General features: G+C 38.3%; 1 protein-coding gene across 1 annotated transcript; it reads left to right on the forward strand.

The window, feature by feature from the left end:
* The first annotated feature begins 1,930 nt into the window (after positions 1 to 1,930).
* On the forward strand, positions 1,931 to 20,273 carry ada (adenosine deaminase). The gene is made up of 12 exons (XM_044210024.1): positions 1,931 to 2,074; positions 3,404 to 3,609; positions 7,397 to 7,458; positions 8,821 to 8,943; positions 11,527 to 11,670; positions 11,779 to 11,894; positions 13,465 to 13,589; positions 16,921 to 16,992; positions 17,605 to 17,706; positions 18,014 to 18,081; positions 18,190 to 18,319; positions 19,400 to 20,273. The coding sequence occupies exons 2-12, from the start codon at positions 3,466 to 3,468 to the stop codon at positions 19,502 to 19,504; spliced, it is 1,191 nt and encodes a 396-aa protein (XP_044065959.1). The 5' UTR covers positions 1,931 to 2,074; positions 3,404 to 3,465; the 3' UTR covers positions 19,505 to 20,273.
* The last annotated feature ends 193 nt before the right edge of the window (positions 20,274 to 20,466 follow it).

The raw sequence follows: 20,466 nt of genomic DNA on the forward strand, positions 1-20,466 counted from the left end.
TTGAAAGGGAAAAGGGCAAGATGACAGATCTTCAAGTCGGGCAAGACAGGTTAAAAACATACAAAACAAATAAATGTATGATGATATGACCATTTCTTTACCAAAAGTTAAAGTTCCTGGAACCCTGTTCGATCTTATTGGTGTAGTTTTGTTCCATGTAGAGTATTTATTGGAGCATAACACTATGGCTGAAAGTATGTCCATATACTTTTGTGTACTTTTGGTCTGTGGCTGTTCAGTTTCAGTTGTCAAAACAGAGAGCAATTATTTTGTTAGGTTATGTTTCTATGCCACCTGCTGGACACTTAATAGCAGAGGACCCTACAGTACAAGCCAAATCAGCGACTACTGGCCTTTTTAGCAGCTGTCCCCAAATATGTCCAGATAGATTTTGTCTCTTATTAGGCCATCTCAGAGTCCTTCTCATCCTTGGGGAGGGCAGTTAGTTGGACAGTTTGAGCTGAACTACAGTCCTGGTGAAAGTTTTGTCCTTGACCAGAGTCTCTGCTGTACGGACTCTGCCATAATGTCCAGGCATGACAGCTTTGACAGATTCAACAAGCCAGAGAGCTCTTGGAGACTTGGGATAGATCATTGTGAGTGAAGCGCTTCCAGGACTGGTCACTAAGGATTTGACTGTGCCACAACTCTCTGTTTAGTAACTTCAACTCTGGGTAAGCCAATCTTTTCAGACCTTTTTTAACACCAATTAACGGAAATCTTAAAGCAGTAGTTTGACATTTTGGGAAATACGCTTGTTTGCTTTCTTAGCTTAGCATAAAGACTGGAAAGGGGAAACAGCTAGCCTGGCTTTGTTCAAAGATAACAAAATGTGTCTACCAGCACCTCTAAGGCTCACTAATTTACACATCATTCATACAAAAACCAAAGTATGAAAAAACTGCAGAAAGTCACTGCACCCGGCCAAGATACAGTCCCGTACAAAACCACAACTTGTCACTTTTATACTTCGGTTATACAAACAAGATATAACATGTTAATTGGAGCTGGTAGCTGGATTTTGTTAACTTTGGACAGAGTCAGGCTAGCTGTTTCCCCCTGTTTCCAGTCTTTATGCTAAGAGAACCAGCTGCAGGCTGTAGCTTCAAATTTGGCTTACAAACATGAGTGGTATCAATCTACTCATCTAAGTGTCAGCAACAAAGTGAATATGTGTATTTCCCAAAATGTCAAACTACTGTATTTCTTTACTGCTACATCATATAGTGATATGTAGTGTGCTTCAACCTTTGTGGCAACAGTTTGGGGAAGGTGCACAACATGACAATGGCCCCTTGCACAAGGCAAAGTCCATAAAGGAATAGTTTTGTAAGACCTGGTCTACACAACCCTGACAGCACCTTTGGGGTGAACTGAAACATGGACTGCGAACCAGGCCTTATCACCCAACAGCAATACAGCTGATGCTACTCTTGTGGCTGAAAGGGACAAAATGTTGTTGTTCCAATTGTGTTTCGGTTATTTGCATATTACTTTCCTTCTGTAAGTGTTTCTTATTTGATCAATAGCTGGTTTCACCAAATGTGAATAAAATACCACACGTTTGTGAATACTGGGAAGATCTGAGGTATCGTGACTGAGACACTACTTCTTCTACTACACAGAGTTTCACAGCTTGTGATGCAATTCTTAAAATATAATGCCAAAGTCTTGGTTTTCGCAAACACAAGTGAAACCAAGGCTCTCAGATAAGCAGACACATTTCTGTCAAGAGTCATTCCTTGCACAACCTGCCTTATCTTTATAAATGGGATTAGAAAAACTAATAGGTGGACTGGAAACTGCTATGACTTGTCGAAGTGTTATTGCATTTTGTGACCAATCCTTTGAGAAAAATAAAGGGCTGCTGACAAGAGCTATAAAGGCACTCTTATGAACGTTTTAGTTCATTGGGACAATATAAGGAGCTTAAAACATCTCTTAAGACCTACTAGAGACCCCACAAATACATTACTGACAGGAGTCTCTGCAGCTGTTTCTCTGTGTTTCAAAGCAGGAAAAGAAAGTATGCCAAAGGGTTCCTCTGTCAGCAAACAACAGAAATCTGGGCAATGTAAGTGGAAGTTGAAGAGCAACTCACACGCACACACAAGGCAATGTGTCAGTTTCAGGAAAGGACACTGTTGGTTAAAATCTTAAATCTGCAGCCAAAGCAGACTAAAGAAATAACATACAAGCTTGACATTTTAACTGTTAGCAGCTGTTTAGATTTCAGGATTGTGGAGTTGTTTTGTTGATACTGGCTTTACTTCCTCATTGTTTGGGGTCCCAAAGACCCCACTGTTGTATATGTAAAAATAATAACAATGATAATTATTTTAAATATACCAAAAATGTAGAAAAGTATTGAAATGGTAACCTTTCCTTTTGCCACAAACTGGGCTTGCACTTTTGATAGTGGCGACAACAGATAAAAAATGACCATAAAACATTGTTATTACAACAAATAAGAAAACATTTAAAATGTCATATAGGCTGCGCATGAACAAATAAATATTTTTGTTGTTTGTGGAAAAAGTGATGTTATAATGATGTTACTTATGTAGGTCTGGAGTTAAATGTGATGTCTTCAAATGTCTTATTTTGCCCAATCAGCAGTCCAAAACCGAAAGAGAATCAGTTTACTATCATGTATGACAAAGAAAAGCATCAAATCCTCACTTCTAAGAAGGTGGAACCAGAAAACGTCGAAACGTCTTGATTCTGAAAACAGTGTCCAGATGACTACGACTGAAACCTTTTCTACGATAGAACACTCCTGGACGAATGAGGGACTACACCGTCGAACCAGAAAATGTTTTGGCATTTTAGTTTTAAAAAAATAACTTAATAATGATTAATGATGATTATTTGAACCCTAACATAACACTAGCATAAGAGAAAGAAACACAGTGTAAGAACCTTATACCTGCTTTGGGAGATAGCAGGGTTTCAAATTGTGGGATTTTTTTCCCCCATCACCTCTCATATTTCAGTTAGTATCTCTTCAAAACACAGAGCATCCACTGAGAAGAGCATTTGTGACAAAATTCAGAGACAGAAGACACTGAGAGCCTTCTGGGTAATAAGGAATGACCTTGTAGTAAATGTATCTTTAAAATCGCCTCTATTTCAACACATTCCACATAGGCATGAGAGAATGACTGTTATTTTTGTAGCCTTCATGCAGACTACTTAACATAAATACTTCAATTTGCTTCATTGTGTAACGGTTTGACATAATTAATTAGCCTGGCGGTAAAGCTCTCATCACATGGGTACAAATCTGCTGCCATTCAGGGCCGTTAATCCTTCTACCTACTGTAGTCTATATGTGTTTATGCACACTGAACCGCACAGCCCGCTGCTCTGTGCGTCCTGACAGCCTCTGTTTGTTGTACAGTAGCCTAACAGCACTTGGCGGTGCTTTTTGCTGTTGGGTGAACAAAGGCGTGTCCCGGAGCCATGCATATAATAGCCAGACGAGCTGCGATAAGCTTTGGCTCGCCAGTCCTCAGCTCTCTGTGCACCAGCAGACTCACCGTCAGCAGCAGACTCTGCACGATGGCCGAGCTCTCCTCTGAACTAGTGGTATTCAACAAGCCAAAGGTACGTTATCAACCGGTACACTGTAGAATGAGCATTAATAAGTAAAATGGAAATGTGGTGAATTATTGACGGGCGCACTTTTTCCTGGTTTTACGCACGTTATGAGTGCGTAAAACCGTAAAATACTGTCTGAGTATTGTAAGAGTGCCCAAGACAATAATAATAAGAAAAAGAGGGGTTAAAAATATAAAGAAAGAAATCAAGAGTTAGATTAAAACAATATTATTATTACACTATCGTGTATGTGTGTTTGACGCCCGTAAAACACGGAAGAACCTTTCCATTGCCTTCAGTTTGACATGTGACTACCCGGCTTTAAACAGTTAATGAAAGAAAATTGCTTTTCACTGATATTTTTTTCACTGAGCAAATCTATACATCTCTGTCTTGCTTTTTTAATATAATTTACACTGCCACAGAGCAAAGAAATTGCAGATTTTTGGATCCTGCTTTTTAGCACTTTGTTCTGTAATCAGTGTAATTCTGCATTAATGCATGTTTGTGGGATGAAGGGATTCACCTTTAATTCATGTGAGCTTCTCATCAATGTAATAACTTAATTTTTGTATTATTTTGCCTGATTTCCCTATGGAAGTTCTTTTATTGGCTGGTAGACACACCTGGCTTAAATAACAAAGCCTTTCTTGTCAGCTAGTTTGACATACACATGAGGCACACATGCATGAAATGTATACTTACTAGTGCCCTTTGGATTCTTGGTGCTGTCTATTTTCATATTGATTAATCTCCTGATTGTTTTCCGCAACTAATCGATTGTCTGAAAATAGTGAAAAATGCCCATCACAATGTTCGAATGTCCTTCTTTTGTCCAACCAACAGTCCAAAATCCAAAAAATATTCAGTTTATACGGATATAAAACAGAGAATAGCAGCAAATCCTAAAACTGAGAATGTGGAACAAGCTAATATAAAGCAACTAGAAGTGAAATTCCTATATTTTGTGGCTTCACCACCCATTCAGAAGGTTGATCATCAATCACTTACTTGCAAAATTGTCACAGATTGTTAGACAACATCCAGTACACATCTACAATCAACCAACAGGAGGCTGCTGCAAAATAGCATACTGCAGGATTGCTGAAATGCTGATTCAAATTAGTATGAACTCCACTGACTTATACTGTATAACTTACACACAATGTGCTACAGGAATCGCTTTGCATGCTGAGAGAATTGCTCCAAGACTTCCTGAACTTGCTGATGGGTTAACCAGCTGTTTGCTGTCAGTGATCAGCTCTGATGCGCCAGTATCACTAACACACCAGGCTTTTAAGGAAAATGGACATAAACAGAAAATAGACATAAACAGAAGAGACGCTTCAATAGTAAACATTACTCCTTGTTGTCAACATCTGATCTTGAGAACTTTGTCACACAGATGGACACAGCAGCTTTGACTCTCTGTAAAAATAGTAAGGTGATAAGGAAGTGGGTTTGAATAGCAGATGGTCATAATTAGGGCTGCAACTAACAATGGTTTTCATTTTCTATTAACAATATTTTGATTTTGATTAATCAATGAATCATTTGGCCCACACATCATCAGAAAATAGTAGAAAAATTACCCTCAAAATCCAAGCGATCTCTCGAAGTCCAAAGTGGTGTCTTTAAATGTTCTGTGTTGTCCAACCAAAACACAAATATATTAAATTTACAATGATATAGAAAAAAAGCAGCAAATCTTCACATTTGTGTTTTCAGCTTTATGCACCAGAAATATTAGGTTTATTGAAAACTGATGGCTGATGTTGTTGTTTTCTACAAATGAGATCCACATTTTGAACACATACTGTTAATATTTACGTTTGTATTGCATGTCTTTTCGTTTTTATCGCGAATTTGAAATCCAAAATAACTACATAAAAAGTACAATGAAAGTGGAATTTGTGCCTAAAAGTCAACTTTAGTCAGGAACATCCCCCTAAATTATGTTTCCACTGAAAATCTGGCACATTTCTTAATAATGACTTATGAATGATTTCTTTTCGCACTTTGATTCAGGACATTTGACAAAAGCATTTTAATATAATAACTGAGCTGAACATTACTCACTGCCCAGGCAGTTCTTGGTAAAAAAAAAAAATTGAATGTTTCACTCAAACATGTGTTGCTTTTCATGTCCAGTAAGAGGGAGGAGGGGGAAAGCATTCAGCATCTGTACCTCATTTTCATTTCATTTCTTTAGAAACTCTCTAAAAGTTCAGAGCAGCTTCGTGGCCAAAAGGGAAACATGTACTTTATTTATACTGAATTTTACCAAATTTCCAAATTCATCTTTTAACAGATGTTGATAACATCCGTCCCTTGAGTCGAATTTTTATATTTTCAAAAACATTTTCTTTTCTAAAATGAGTTAAGACGTAAAAAAACAGCTGGAGGTCTCCAGAGCAACAGCTGGATGAAGCTTTATCCAGTTTTATGACATTTTAACTGATGTTTGATTGCGTTTTTACTTTCAGTAGTCCAAAGTTTAACAGATCAGTTTAAAGCTCCTGGTCACTATTGCTATATAACGTGAAAACAAAGTTAAAAAAACATCTTTAGACACTATTTATTAAGAGGTATACACTGAAAAATTCAGTTTATCTGCTTCATCGGGACTGTGTGGGTGTGGTTTGACCAAGCTTGACAGTAACCAAACATCCCACCAGCTGTCTTCATTTTGATTCAGTATTTTTGCTAAAACCTGATTGGTGCGTGGAAGTATGTGACATCACCTTTTTCCAACAGAGCCCTGCCTACTTCAAACCAGTGAGAGGAGCACAGATAAAAACAAGAAAAACAGAAATCTCTCATGAGAAATAACAATACTGTTCTGTAAAGCTGTAAAACGATAATCTTCATTATTGATTAATCAGCTGATTATGTTATCGATTTATCGTTTGCTCGACCAACAGTCCAAAGCCCCAAAATTTTCAGTTAATTATCATATATTACAAAAAAGAGCTGCAAATTCTCAATCAATTAAAAACAGCAGAAAAGCAGCAAATCATCACATTCGAGAAGCCGATGTGATGGTTGGTGGTTTTGCTTGAAAGGGGACTGAAAGGATTAATTGATTATCAAAATAATTGCCAATTAATTTTCCCATCGCTCAGTCAGAAGCTGATTTCAGGGCCTTTAAGGCATAGACGTACAAGGCAAAGACAAATGTTGAATATTATCTAGAATGAACTGAGACACGTGAAAAGATTAAACTTTGACATTGCTGTCATGGAAAATCAAGGGCGGTGCTCCCAGCTGCTTCTTTTGGTGCACATTAGGAGCTTTAATCTAGGGCTGATTCCCATAAACATGCTCATTATCTTCTTCATCATCACTCCCAACCAGAAATAAGGACTACCGTGGTTGGAAAATTTTAATTCAAATTTCACCCTGACTGATGAGTGTCGTTTAGGCCTCAGTTGTTGAAGGAGGAGCGTAGATTTATTGGTGTCATCTGCCAGAATAAATCACAGCTCTCAGCGCTGGAAGGAGAGCCAGAAGTAGTCTTTGACCCTTCTCTGGCACCCGTGGCTGTTTCACGACTCATTGCTCAGTCATGCATACTGCATTGATGGGCTGCAGCCAAAACATTGAACTTCAACACCACCACCACCACTGCTCTCTCTTGCTGCTCTCTTTTTAAACACTACTAGTCATCTGACATTTATCAGTTCTTCTCTTCTAAACTACAGTGAACAATCAGACTCAGATATATGGCAACATCCGTCTGTTTGAAAATAATCTGTTTTGATTTGGTTATTTATTATTATCTCATCCACAGGTTGAGCTGCATGTGCACCTCGATGGAGCCATCAGGGTGCAGACTATTCTTGATGTTGCCAAGTAAGTTAGTTTACTCTCCATTTTATTAGAATTCTTCAATACTGACTTTAGATTTTATGTTTGTACTGAGATTCAGATACATATGTTTAGATAGATAAGAAAACATCATTGTTCCTTTGTTTAAAAACACCACCTTACCAGTTTTATTGATGAACTGTACTTGTGAATATTAATAATTGATAAAGTAAAATAGAGCACAACTGATAAATTGCCTGGGCGGTCGGCCGATATTTGCTCGTTGCAGATATTAGCTTATCACAGATATATTGTTCGGCCAATAAGTAACAAGAAATTGCAGTACATAAATGTAAAAGATATGTTTGAGGTAATTGTCGCCATTACATAGTTTTATCCACCAAAGAGCACAGGTTTGTTTTACCAACTGCTAAATGTGCCTCAGAGCATATTTTGGACATAAATATTAAATAACCAAATAAAAAATGTTTTCTATGTGTTATGTGTTTATGTTGAAAAATTAATATTAGTTTATTGTTATCAGATTTTTTTTAAAGCTTTGAACACAACGCTGACATATTATCACCTTACAGAGTTGATATGGTGAACATGTTAGCAAACAGTTGCCTATTTACACATTAAGGAGACACATTAGCATAAGTTTGGAGTCGTGTTTCTGTCCACCTGATGAATGTTAGTCCAATATTCACTCTCCTTTTAGCTGTTTTTGGTCTCCACCAACTCCTAAGGGAAATATCTGGCTCCTTAGCTGCTAAATGCTCCACTATGTTCACCAGCTAGTCACTAACTTTTTCTGTCTGCCATTTGGTGCTGGGCAAGTAGTGTACAAGGGGGTTATCAGGGGTTTTTTTGTTAAATAAAATGACTGTGATGAGAGCGGTGCGAGAAACATTAAAGGTGTGGACCATAAAACCAAAACAATGAGCTGAAATACACTAAAATGCTCCATAGGACTGAGAGGAACTGCAGAGTCGGGTGATAATTCTCTCTGGGTTCATCACAACGAGCAATTCCTTTCTCATTACACATAGTCATCCAACTAATGGTAATGTAAAAATATATATTAGAGCAGCTTTAACTCTCAAATATTGGTGTCAGCCTCAAAAACCAGTATCAGTGTGGCTTTAAAGTAGAAAAATGTGCATTTTCAGAATATAATATTACAATAGGCATAGTTCCAGGGGCTCCTTTTATTTTTTTTTCATTAATAATTCTGTTAAAATGCTGTCAAGTCAATAGCTCAGGCACAAACAACTTTCCTTTTAAGAAAGCAGAGCAAATCAGATAAACTTGATTTATACATTTTGGGTTAAAATGAAACAAAGTACTCATTTAGATTTCAACACTGTCCTTGAACTGTGTCTATTTTTCCTCTCCTCTTTCCAGGAGACGCGGCATCCCTCTGCCAGAAAATACCGTGGAGAAGATGAGACAGATTATTATAGTCCAGAAGCCTGTCACTCTCACTAAGTTCCTGGGCAAGTTCGCAGAGTACATGCACGTGGTTGCGTAAGTGCGGACATGTCGCCTTCAGTGATTCAGTTTCAAAATTACCAAAGGTGTTTTCTTGCTGAGCAGGTGACAGGAAGTGCAAAGAGCAAGATTTGAGTGATTAAGAGTCAGGGTCCGCCTCATTAGGGTCACAGGGAAGTTACTGTGTTCCACAATGAGGGTCAAAGTCCAGTCATGCAGTTTGTTATCACACATATGCAGTTATGTTATGCAAGTTATACAATTATGATGCATCCAAAGTCTGTCAGTAGAGTGTGTACTATAGGTTGTGATTGATGGTATTGGGATGACCCAGCAGGATTATGCAAAGTAATTCTGTAGCATGATGGGGGGAGGAGGAGGGTGGGGGTTGATTTAAAATGCCAGACATGCAGAACAGGAACACATTGGTATCGAGAGATCAAGTGTCACCTTGGCAACCAAACTAAGAGGAGAGTTGTTAGAGGGACCCTTTCCGGTGTTACTCTCTTATATTTAGTCCTCCAGTGACAGGGCTGAACTGTTAAGAAAAGACCAAACACTGTCTTTCAGATACTCAATGGCCGTGAAAGCTTTTAACAATGACAGTCTGTAGTGACTGGACTGCAGCGCGCAGTTGTGCTAAATGGCCCCTTCTGCATCAAGGCTCTTGAAAGCCATGTGCGCAGTATGGCTTCAACAACACAAGGAACTTGCTAGCTGAGTTTAGTTAATGCAGGATTGTTGTATGAGTTTAGTGGTGGTGTGTGTTTGGGGGGGAGGTGGGTAATGACAGGACGCTGGAGAACAACAGGCATTCAGACCTGTCAGTAAATGCTGGAAGCAGTGTTGTTGTCCGTCACGTGATGTGGGACGGAAAGTGTGCTGCTGAGTCTAGGAAAGGGAAATTTAGCCGTGGCTCTCCTAATATTTCCACAACACTACTCTGTATTGTCATGCAGCACAATCATATGAGCAGGACAGACAAAAATGTTTTATGTGTAAAATTTGATAATCACAAAGTCAGGGACTGTATGAACATTTTTCGGGGTGGGGATGGGGGCTGAATCTTATATTTCACTTTATTAAAAAGTGAGGCCCTCCTAGGTGTTATTGATATTTTCATTGGATCTTCCCCTTGACTTAGCCAAAGAGCTGCAACTAATGATAATTTTCGTTATCGGTTAATCTGCCAATTAATTTCTTGATTTTCTGTCAGAAAATAGTGAGAAACGCCTTCACAATTCTTTAAAGCCCAAAGTGACGTCTTCAAATTGCTTCTTTTGTTTAACCAACAGTAAAGCGAAATCACATTTACAAAGATAGAGCAAAGGAATGTTTTGTATTTTTGCTTGAAAAATTACTTAAGTGATTATTTGATTGTCAAAATAATTGCCAGTTAATTTTCTGATTGACCAAACAATTCATTGCAGTGCTACTTAGCCGATTTGGTTTTACACACATTGTTTTTTTGTGAAGTGTGTGTGTGTGTTCAGATCACCAGGACTAAAGAACAGCTGTATGCATTAATGAACTGACCATGCTGGTGTAGGCTAAACAATAACAGTCAATATGTTTCATTTAAATTCACTAATTAGTAGAAAAAGTTGGCAATGCTAACTTAATATGACACATTTTACTTTACTGTAGTTCTGCTGTTTGCTATAATGCAGATAAAGTGAAAGTAGAAACATCTGTAGTGTAAAATGACACTCTGTGGAGAGATAATGTTGAACCGTTAATAACTACAGTGTTTCCGACAGGATTTTGTTAGACTGTGGTCGGCGGACCTCGGACCCTCAACGTGGGTCTGGGGGCACGGTCCCCCGGAAGAAAATTTTGTACATTTTAAAGTTAAATGCATCAATCTGGTGCACTTTGAGAGCACAATTAAGAGGCTAGATCTATGATGAACATTGTGCTTTTGTACACAATCTAATCATAAACACACTGGTTGTATAGATATGAATGGTGGTGACACGACAAAAAAGTCACACCCACAAACCATGGTAAATGAAACGGAGTTTAACGCAGTGCACAAATGGTTAAAACACAAAAACGACTAGAGCATACATTTGAGCCATCAAATAAATGAAGCAAAAGTGGTTACCTGTGTTGACCTGGTTTAGTTTTTATTTTTAGAAAATAAAAAAATATACTGGGGGGGGGCTGACTGAGAGAGTGAGAGAAGCTTTGCTGAAGCAACGGCGCAAAACACATCGTTAGAGATCTTTTATGCTATTATGAGAAGTGTAAAAATATTTTCGGGTTCATTATGAAACTGGCAGGACAAATTAGACTGTTGCAAACAGGGAAAGAAGGGAAACACTTAACTATAAAGACCCATGTCTAAATTAAAACTTATATATTTGTTCTACTAGTCGATTTTGATGAGAAAAATAAAACCCTGATACAAAGACAGGATTGTTATAGCCAAACACACCTTTACGACCCATAGTATACACAAACATGTCTTTATGATGTCGTTTACAATATTTCTCAGAAGGGAGAAGCCATCATTTTCAATGATGGATTAGCAGTGGCTAATAGTTTTATTTGTACCACTGAGATTATCAGAGGCAAATATAATGTCATTCATTTTGTATCTTTGTTCTTTTTCAGTGGAGACAGAGAGGCCATCAAGAGGATAGCCTATGAGTTTGTTGAGGACAAAGCCAAGGAGGGAGTTATTTATGTTGAGGTCAGATACAGCCCGCATATTCTGGCCAACACTAAAGTGGATCCCATACCATGGAACCAGAAAGAGTAAGTCTTTATTTAAATAGCTGCAGGCTTTGGTGTGTTGTGCTTTCAGGAAGGAATATATTAAGTTTGGCTCATTGCATGTTTTCTTTTTCTGTTTTCTTCACTCAGAGGTGACCTGAGCCCGGACGAGGTGGTGCACCTGGTTAACGAGGGCCTCAGAGAGGGGGAGAGGGCCTTCAAAATAAAAGCCAGGTCCATTCTATGCTGCATGCGCCACATGCCAAGTAATGAACTGTTCATGCTCCTGTCTGCCCAAACAACCTTGTGAGATAAGGTTCCTTACTGTACTGTCTTCTGGCCTGTCTCAAAGCTCCGCCTCAGTTATTCGTATTAGATAATGAGCAGCAGCCCCACAGAAACACACAATGCAGTCAGAAAAGTATATACATATTATAAATTCATAGGCTACTATTGTTATTATAACCCATGCTGCATATTGTCTCTACTCGGTGAAAACCATGTGTCTTCAAATTTGGTGATTTTTCAAATGTTTCAAAGTGTTTTTTCATGGGTTGAGAAAATTCTTCTACTTTTTAAGCCAAATAAACCATTTAACAAGACTAAGAGTCTACAGCCATGCTAGCAGCTCTGTAAGACTGTACTTAGAATTATCTGAAAAAGCTGACACTGTTTTTCTTTGCTCATGAAAAGCTGATGTTTAAGAGATACATGAATTTCACAGGAATATGTGCTATATCACTACTATTTGGAGTAGTAGCGGTAATTGTGATAACATCAGCTAACAGTCTAAGCTGCATCAGTAAAAGTAACTGTGGTAACAGCAGTTGCTCTATCAGCAGTCACAGAGGACCTTAGATAGGTGTTGCATATCTGCTCTGCTCCATTCATGCAGCTGTTTCCTGTGTAACCCAACAGCCAACTGTAATTCATATCTGCCATTTTCTGCTACACCTCTCGAAACACTGCTGTGATATTACCGGGTGATTCCAGACATCTTTATGTAAGGAACCTGAACGTATGGAGGATATCTGATTTTGTCATTATAGATGAGAATATAAAGGAAAACATCACATTCAACAACCTGTAACATAACTGTATGCAATTAGATTTGTGCATGTTTAAACAGTATGCAGCCTCATATTTTAGTGCAGTATCTAACTTGTATGCAAATTAACCTAGATAAAATCATGTTCTGATTGTGAATACTATATGATGATTTGGGACATTGCATCATATGTATGCTGTTTTGGTTTTGTAAAAGTAGGTTATGTTTTCATACAAGACAATAAAAGTCAAGATGTGACGCAGAAAATTAAAGAAGTAGTTCGACATTTGGGGAAATACGCTTTTTCGCTTTCTTGCCAAGAATTAAAAACACTGATACCACTCTCATGTCTGTGCAGTAAATGTTAAGCTGCAGCCAGGAGATGGTTAGCTTAGCTTAGCTTAGCATAAAGACTGAAAACAGGGGAAAACAGCTATCCTGGCTCTGTCCAAAGGTAACAGAATCCGTCTACATTAAGCTAACTTCATATTTACCGTGCAGTTATAAGAGTGGTGTCAATCGTCTCATTTCTTGGAAAGAAAGCAAATAAGCTCATTCTTCAAAATGTCAAACTATTCCTTTAAGAACTAGTCCTGGTGACTGTTAGCCAGACAAATACGGTTATTACCGCATGTTGGATAATGTTTTCTTGTGCTTGTCACAGCTGTAGATTGATGCAGATGGATGTAGCATGATGTTTAGACTGTATCATCGCATTTCATCTACACATCTCTTGAGTTGGCATGACCAAACTATGTAGTAATATATGTGTGTTTTAAATTCTCCAGGCTGGTCCATGGATGTCGTGGAGCTGTGTAAGAAATATCACCACGAAGGAGTGGTCGCCATTGATCTGGCAGGTGATGAGTCACTCAACTGTGAAGCCTATCCAGAACACAGGAGTGCCTTTGAGGTGAGTGTGTTGAAACATCAACATAATATCAACAGATTGTCTCTGGGAAAGCATGAGGGAGATTAAAATGTGTCGGTGGGCTTTGGTCTGTCTTTCTTTTATCTACTTTAATCATAAACTCACATGCCAGACACATCGCAATTAATTATAATAATCATAAAGGTCAGCTAAACAACAGCTTGTTTTGCTGTGCTTTGTGCCCTTGAAGGTGTTTTTGAAAAAGCCTGTGATTTCTTACACAGTTTAACAAGAAGTGTGTTTGCTGGAGAAAAATTGCAGACAGTGTAAATACAGAAGTAGACTGCTTTCTTTGGCACTAAAGTACAGTTGGCATAACTTTTATTTATAATGTAATGCGTCATTTTGACGTTGTAAAAATATTTTATAGTCCACCTCATGTTCCCACAGGCTGCAGGCTGATGGAAATATGGCTGCAGTTTATCGCACCAGCAACTTGCAGGAATCCTTAGAAAGAATTTGAAGTCTTCTAACTAAAGAGAGGATGGATGGCTTGGAGATGCAATTATTTTAGCCATGCTAGCGGCTTTGGCTGTAGGGATGGCAATGGTCCACACTGAAATATCTTTACAACTATTGGATGGATTGCCATGAAATTTTAGTCATTCATGGTCCCCAGAAGATCACGCCCACTGACTTTGGTGATCCACTGAATTTTTATCTAGCACCACCAGCAGGTCAACGTTATCACTTATCCAGTGAAATATATCAACATCTTCCAGATGGTTTGAGACTAAATTTTGTGTAATCATGGTTCTCAGATGATGTACCCTAATGACTTTGATGAGCCCCTGACTTTTCCTCTTGTGCCCCCATGAGGTTCACATTTGTGAAATGTCTCGACAACTGATGAATGGCTTGCCATGAAATTTAGTACAGACATTCGTGTCCCCTTAAGGACAAATTATAGCAGCTTTGGTGTTCTCCTTAAATTTTCATCTCGCACCATCATGGGGTCAAGATTCCAATTTGTTCAATACTTTGGTTTATGACCAAATACCTGCAAAATTAATTACATTCCCTTCAACCTCATCTTTACTTTGTGTTTAGTGCTAATTAGCAAGTGTTAGCATGTTAACACACTAAACTAAGAAGCTCAACATGGTAAATCAGCATTTAGCTAAAGTACAGCTTAGCTGCTAGCGTTGCTGTAGACTCTTAGTCTTGTTTAAATATACAGTATTTTATGTAACACGTTCCTCTCCTATGTACCCACATGATTCACTATCTACCGTTAATGTGGTGAGACCATTTCACAGACTTGGTAAGAAGGTAGTGAAGGCTTACCATAACTATAACCTGCAGGATAGGTGCCCTCTGTTACCATGGAGATGTACCTATTGTCATAATGCCTGGCTTTGCGAAACAGGTTTGAGCTCAGGTGTCACGGATGACTGACAGTTTTACTTTTCTACATTTTTCACTCTCAGAGAAAAGTCTCAAACCGATGAGGACTTAAATGTCTTTATGTGTAACCGACACAGTATGGGAGTTTAAATCTAATACTCCCAAACCAATTTCCTCTGAGGCGTCTCAGAAAAAAATCCAATTTGGTTTTCAGCCAGCATTTATTGATTAATTCTGAGAATACCACAGTAAGTAATCAATTTTGCCTGTCAGAGCATAATGAACGTGGTAGATTAATCAGTTAATACACTACAGCGCTGGATGTGGACCAAGTCTTACCTGAAATTAATTGTTTGCATGGGGACAGTTCATAATATTTCAGCCCATATATTTTATACATTTTTCAGTCTAATGTGAAAATGAATAGTGGTGGAAGTTGATTGTTCTTATAGACATCTGACTCTGTTACTGGTTGTTTGCTTTAGTATTCTGTTACTACACATTTTTGATATTTTTGTATTTTAGTCATACATAGTTTAACGTTACAGTTACAACTTCTCCCTCCTGGTTGCTAGAACCATGATAAACAGGCATGAGGTTTGTGGCAACACTAACCACCAATTAATAGCAGAATACTCTGTTATTTGAATGTTAGTGCCACAACAGCATGTGTTCAAATCTTAATAGTGTAGAGGTGCAAAGGTGAGTGACTAAATGACAATTCTTCATCTATGAGTTGCCTCTCAGTCATGCTTGGGATGGCAAACATAAAAGGGTTTACATGTGCGTGGCTTTCAACAGAGTGTGTGAGTACAAAAGTGTGCACTAAAGATTATTATTTACATACTTGCCTCACTGCCTCAACATGTGTGACAATGAAAAATACAACTGGTCAAAAGTCATTTGAGACAAACAGTTGGTCAATAATTCATAAACCGGCCATAAAATCAAAATAATCCAGAGCTGTTGCGTGATGGTTTACAAGTATAGTATTTGCAGATGTTGCTCATATTTTGTTGACTAGCTCCTTATCCACCAAAAGCAAACATCAATAATCACGTAACACCATTCAAATGATTTGTCCATAATTATACTATACTAACTCAGATTTGCACAGTGCCCTCTTTTAAATTGTTTCTGAAAATTAATTTTTATGGAAAGGCTTTTTTTTATAACCTTATTTAATTTGGGTAATTTTGTCTTCATGTGTATATTTATGTGTGTATGCAGGTTGGTATTTGTATGTATGAAATACAGTTTCATGTGTTTTTGTTTGTATGATGATCAAAAATGTACATTTTACCTTGCATGCATACAGTATATGATTTTGTATTAATATTTTTTTGGCTTAATTTTTCCTTGTAAAACACTGTGTAATATCTGATTTTGACAAGTGCCATATAAATACATGTTATTATTATAAGACTACAGTATATTATGCATTATTGCTGAGTTCTTCAGAAAAGTATTTTCACCATCCAAAGTGTAGAAAGGTTCTGAAATCCTGTCAAGCTGAATCGATATTGATGAAAGAAATGAAAACATGCTTCAATTATTAACAAGAAGCAGAACTTACAGAGCAGAGTCCACGCTAATACTGTTGGTTATCTTCATAACTACATGACCTCTAGATACACACATGCAGATTAAGCAAGCCACACTTGATGTGTCCAAGGTTATAATGAAAACGGATGATCAAACCAGAGGGATGTCTTGTCTGTATTTATGACGAAGTACACATGCAGTAACAATATCCATTACAGTTTTTATTTAACTGCATATTAAGTGGAGTATGTTGTTTTCTTACAGTACATCACAGTACCAAAGCATCTTTTTCCCTCTGAAACAAACCAAGTGTGTACAAAAACGATGCCTCAGACGCTGCAGTATCGCAGATGTGAAGGCCAGATGTTTGGCCGTGCTGTTGCTGGTTGCTGATGTGTTCCATGATTGGTTTTGTTGACAGGAAGCAGAGCGTTGTGGGGTCCACAGGACAGTCCACGCAGGAGAGGTGAACTCGGCCTGTGTGGTGAGGGAGGTAAGCTGTTCAACAATAACATGAGACAATAACATTTCTGAACATGGTGTTGGAGTCATCTGTGGAACTTGTAACAGCAACTTAACAAAACAATGAAGTCACACACTAAGAATAAAAAATGAGGAAACTATTACAGGCAGAGATCCAAAAGCGACAAGAAGAAGAGAGTATTATGTTTGTCGTTGGTTTAAGTCGTTGAAGGAGCCGACTGGGCGCGTCTTTAAATTCCAGTGGACTGGAGATTTTTATTCAGCGTTGAGTAATTTGTATCAATGACAACAAAACCACAAAGGAGTTCACAAACATTTACAAATACATATGTGTAGATGCAAATACTGTGAATATTTTTTACTGTTTGTGTCCATCTCAGCTGCTATGTCTCATCCCCTTTAGTGTAAAACTACAGCATTTCTCACTGGACGGTGGTTGCCATAATAAGTGGCCACTCTCTAAGGGAGCCATCCTTCAAAGTGACAGTTCAGCTATGCCACAACAGTTGCGAGTGTGTCTCCAGAAATAGCCTGCAGATTCTGCTGACGTGTACAATATCGAGGATTTTTTGTGGCTTATAACCTTTTGCATCCACCTCGTGACCCCTGTCTGGTGTTTTAGGCTGTAGAAGTGCTGAAAGCTGAACGGATTGGACATGGTTACAGAACCCTGGAAGACCAAGCCCTGTACAAAAAACTGCTGGCTCAGAACATGCACTTTGAGGTAATTATCACCATTTTCATCAAAAATCTGCACAGTTAATTCCTGCAGAAATGTGTCTGTTATCTATTAAACATACTGTGCCCTGTTCATCATTACACACTGATCATTTTGATCATTACAGATAGAATGTGGGATTGCTTTATCTAGTAATTTATCAGTGACATAGTTGACTGAAGTATTATTACAGTACCTACCAGTAGAAACACAGTAATATGCTGACCCCTAGTGGAGCCTTAACTCACAACTGGAGAAAGAAAGACTGCAGTAATTAGGTTCTTCAGTGCTGCCTGTGCTGTTCTGATTGCAGGTGTGTCCTATTTCCAGTAAGCTGACAGGTGCCTGCGACCCAGACTTCACCAAGCATCCTATCATCACGTGAGCTGTGTTTATTTTACATGACTGGTCTGGTAATTAAACTGCATTAAAGTAGATTTTGGGCACTTAATTCATTTTTGTTAAGATTTCATCATTTCCTTTGTGCAGGTTCAGGAAGGACATGGTGAACTACTCCCTGAATACAGATGACCCTCTGATCTTCAACTCAAACCTTCACCTCGACTACAGCACCGCACAGAAATACATGGGATTCACTGAGGAGGAATTCAAACGAGTGGTGAGATCAAATTCATGAATAATAACAGCAGTGGTTTGAAATATGGTTTGAAATGGTAGCATGGGGTGTAGATGCCCTGTGCATAGCAATGTCTTTCTCAGTTGCTAATTAAAGCAGGAAAAGAAGTGTTCTACTGCACGCTGAAAAGCCTCAGATCATTTTTTTTTATTTTAAACACTATGTGAAGAGTTGTGCTTCACATCCAGGCTCCATCAAGTTTGCATATGCACTGAGTTTGCAGTGGATCATTAAAGGAATAGTTTGACATTTTGAAAATACACTGATCAGAGTTTGATGAGAAGATTGATACCACTCATATCTGTACAGTAGATATGAAGCTACAGCCAGCAGCTGGTAAGCAAAACGAGGCGGAAACAGCTAGCCTGGCTCTGTCCAGAGGCAAAAAAATCTGCCCACCAGCACTTTTACATAAAGTGTAAAAACAACACATGGGTTTACGGTGGGTTATGTGCAGGACTATTTCCTGTCCGGGAGCAGTGAGTCTCGTCATCACCGTGAGGTTGCCAGGCAGTTCAGTCTGTTGTGGATTCAAGCTGTCCGGTTCAGTTCAGTACAACACTAGGCTGTACAAGCACTGTTTACAAGGTTAACAGCTCAGCAGTCTATTATTTATAACAGTTATCACATCATGATTGATTGGCTTTTGCGGTCTTTTAATGTGCTTTTAACAAGAGAATAACGTACACACACTGTCAGCTGTCAGTTACCAGTGAGGAGCTCCACTAGAAGCTACTGATTCTGTCAGCGACAATGGTGATTCAGCATAGTCAGTTTAGTTTAAAGATTCATTGTTTGTACACGTGCTGAACACCCCTAGTGGACAGATTTTACTACCTTTGTACTAAAGGTAAAGGTTGGACTGGCTAAGCTAAGCTAACCGCCTGTAGCGCCGTATTTACCGTACAAACACGAGCGTGGTATCAATCCTCTCATCTAACTCTCGGCAAGAAAGTGAATAAGCACATTTCCCAAATTGCTAACCTATTTCTGAAAAGTGAACTCAAAAGCTATTTGAACGCACACTAAATGTGCACCTTGTTGACTTCTTGTTTCTTACAGAACATCAATTCTGCAAAGTCGTGCTTCCTGCCTGAGGAGGAGAAGAAAGAACTCGTCCAGAGGCTGCATGAGGCTTATGGGATGATAAACGCGACTGCCTTTTAAACCTGACGAGCAAGTCTGAGGAGGAACCTAACCCAGGGACAAATCGCTCTGAACCCTTCATCCCCACCTGACACAATGGAATTTCTTTTTCTCATTTGTAACAAGACATAAAGCTGATAGAATAATATATCAAATATGTTGTTTATCATATGGCTTCTGCCTTCACCTCGCATATCTGAACATCATCAGCTTGTGTTTTGTCAGTATTCTAACAACTTAGATTTAATTTTCTGTGTAGTTCCAGAGGATGTCATGGTGATCCGCAAAGTGCAAAAACATAAGCATGCAAGTGTTTTGTGTTTATGAAGCAGATTTTGTTATATGAAAACTACATTCTTCATCTTGTTTTTACATCCTTTTTTTCTTGAAGAGAATCACGGAAGCTTTTGATGCACAATTACTCAAGACTAACGAAGTCACAGTTTTTACACTTTGTCAGCCTGTAAAGGAACAATATGGGGGGGGGTTATTAGTTGTTCATTTCTGTGACAGCTTAATCATTATGGTGTCCGGGACATCTTTGGGTGAAAGCATGTGGGGAAAATGTGATTTACTGTGAATATCCATAGTTTGGTTTGAGGGTGAGGTAAGGTTGTCAGAAACATTTGTGTTTTTTATCCTCCACACGTAAAACTGCAGGACACATCAGGTAGAACAGCTCAATACCAAATATCTAGTCTTACATTTGAGCACTTCTGTTTGTAACAGACACAATTATGACACCGGTGAAAAGCAGCGTTGACCGTAATAAAAGCTATTATGAAATGTTTCTGCATGTCAGCTTATTTCTTTATGATGATAATGTACAATAACTTTAAATATTTTTCTAAGCCAGTCCTTATAATATATTCATTATGATATAAAGTCATCTTAGAAGAATTACTATTAAAAAGGAAATTAGCTCAAGCCTGACACCAAGAGAGATTGCTAAAACAAAACAAAAAAAAAATAAAATCATCACA

This window comes from Siniperca chuatsi, linkage group LG10, assembly GCF_020085105.1.
Source record: "Siniperca chuatsi isolate FFG_IHB_CAS linkage group LG10, ASM2008510v1, whole genome shotgun sequence".
Lineage (NCBI taxonomy): Eukaryota > Metazoa > Chordata > Actinopteri > Centrarchiformes > Sinipercidae > Siniperca > Siniperca chuatsi.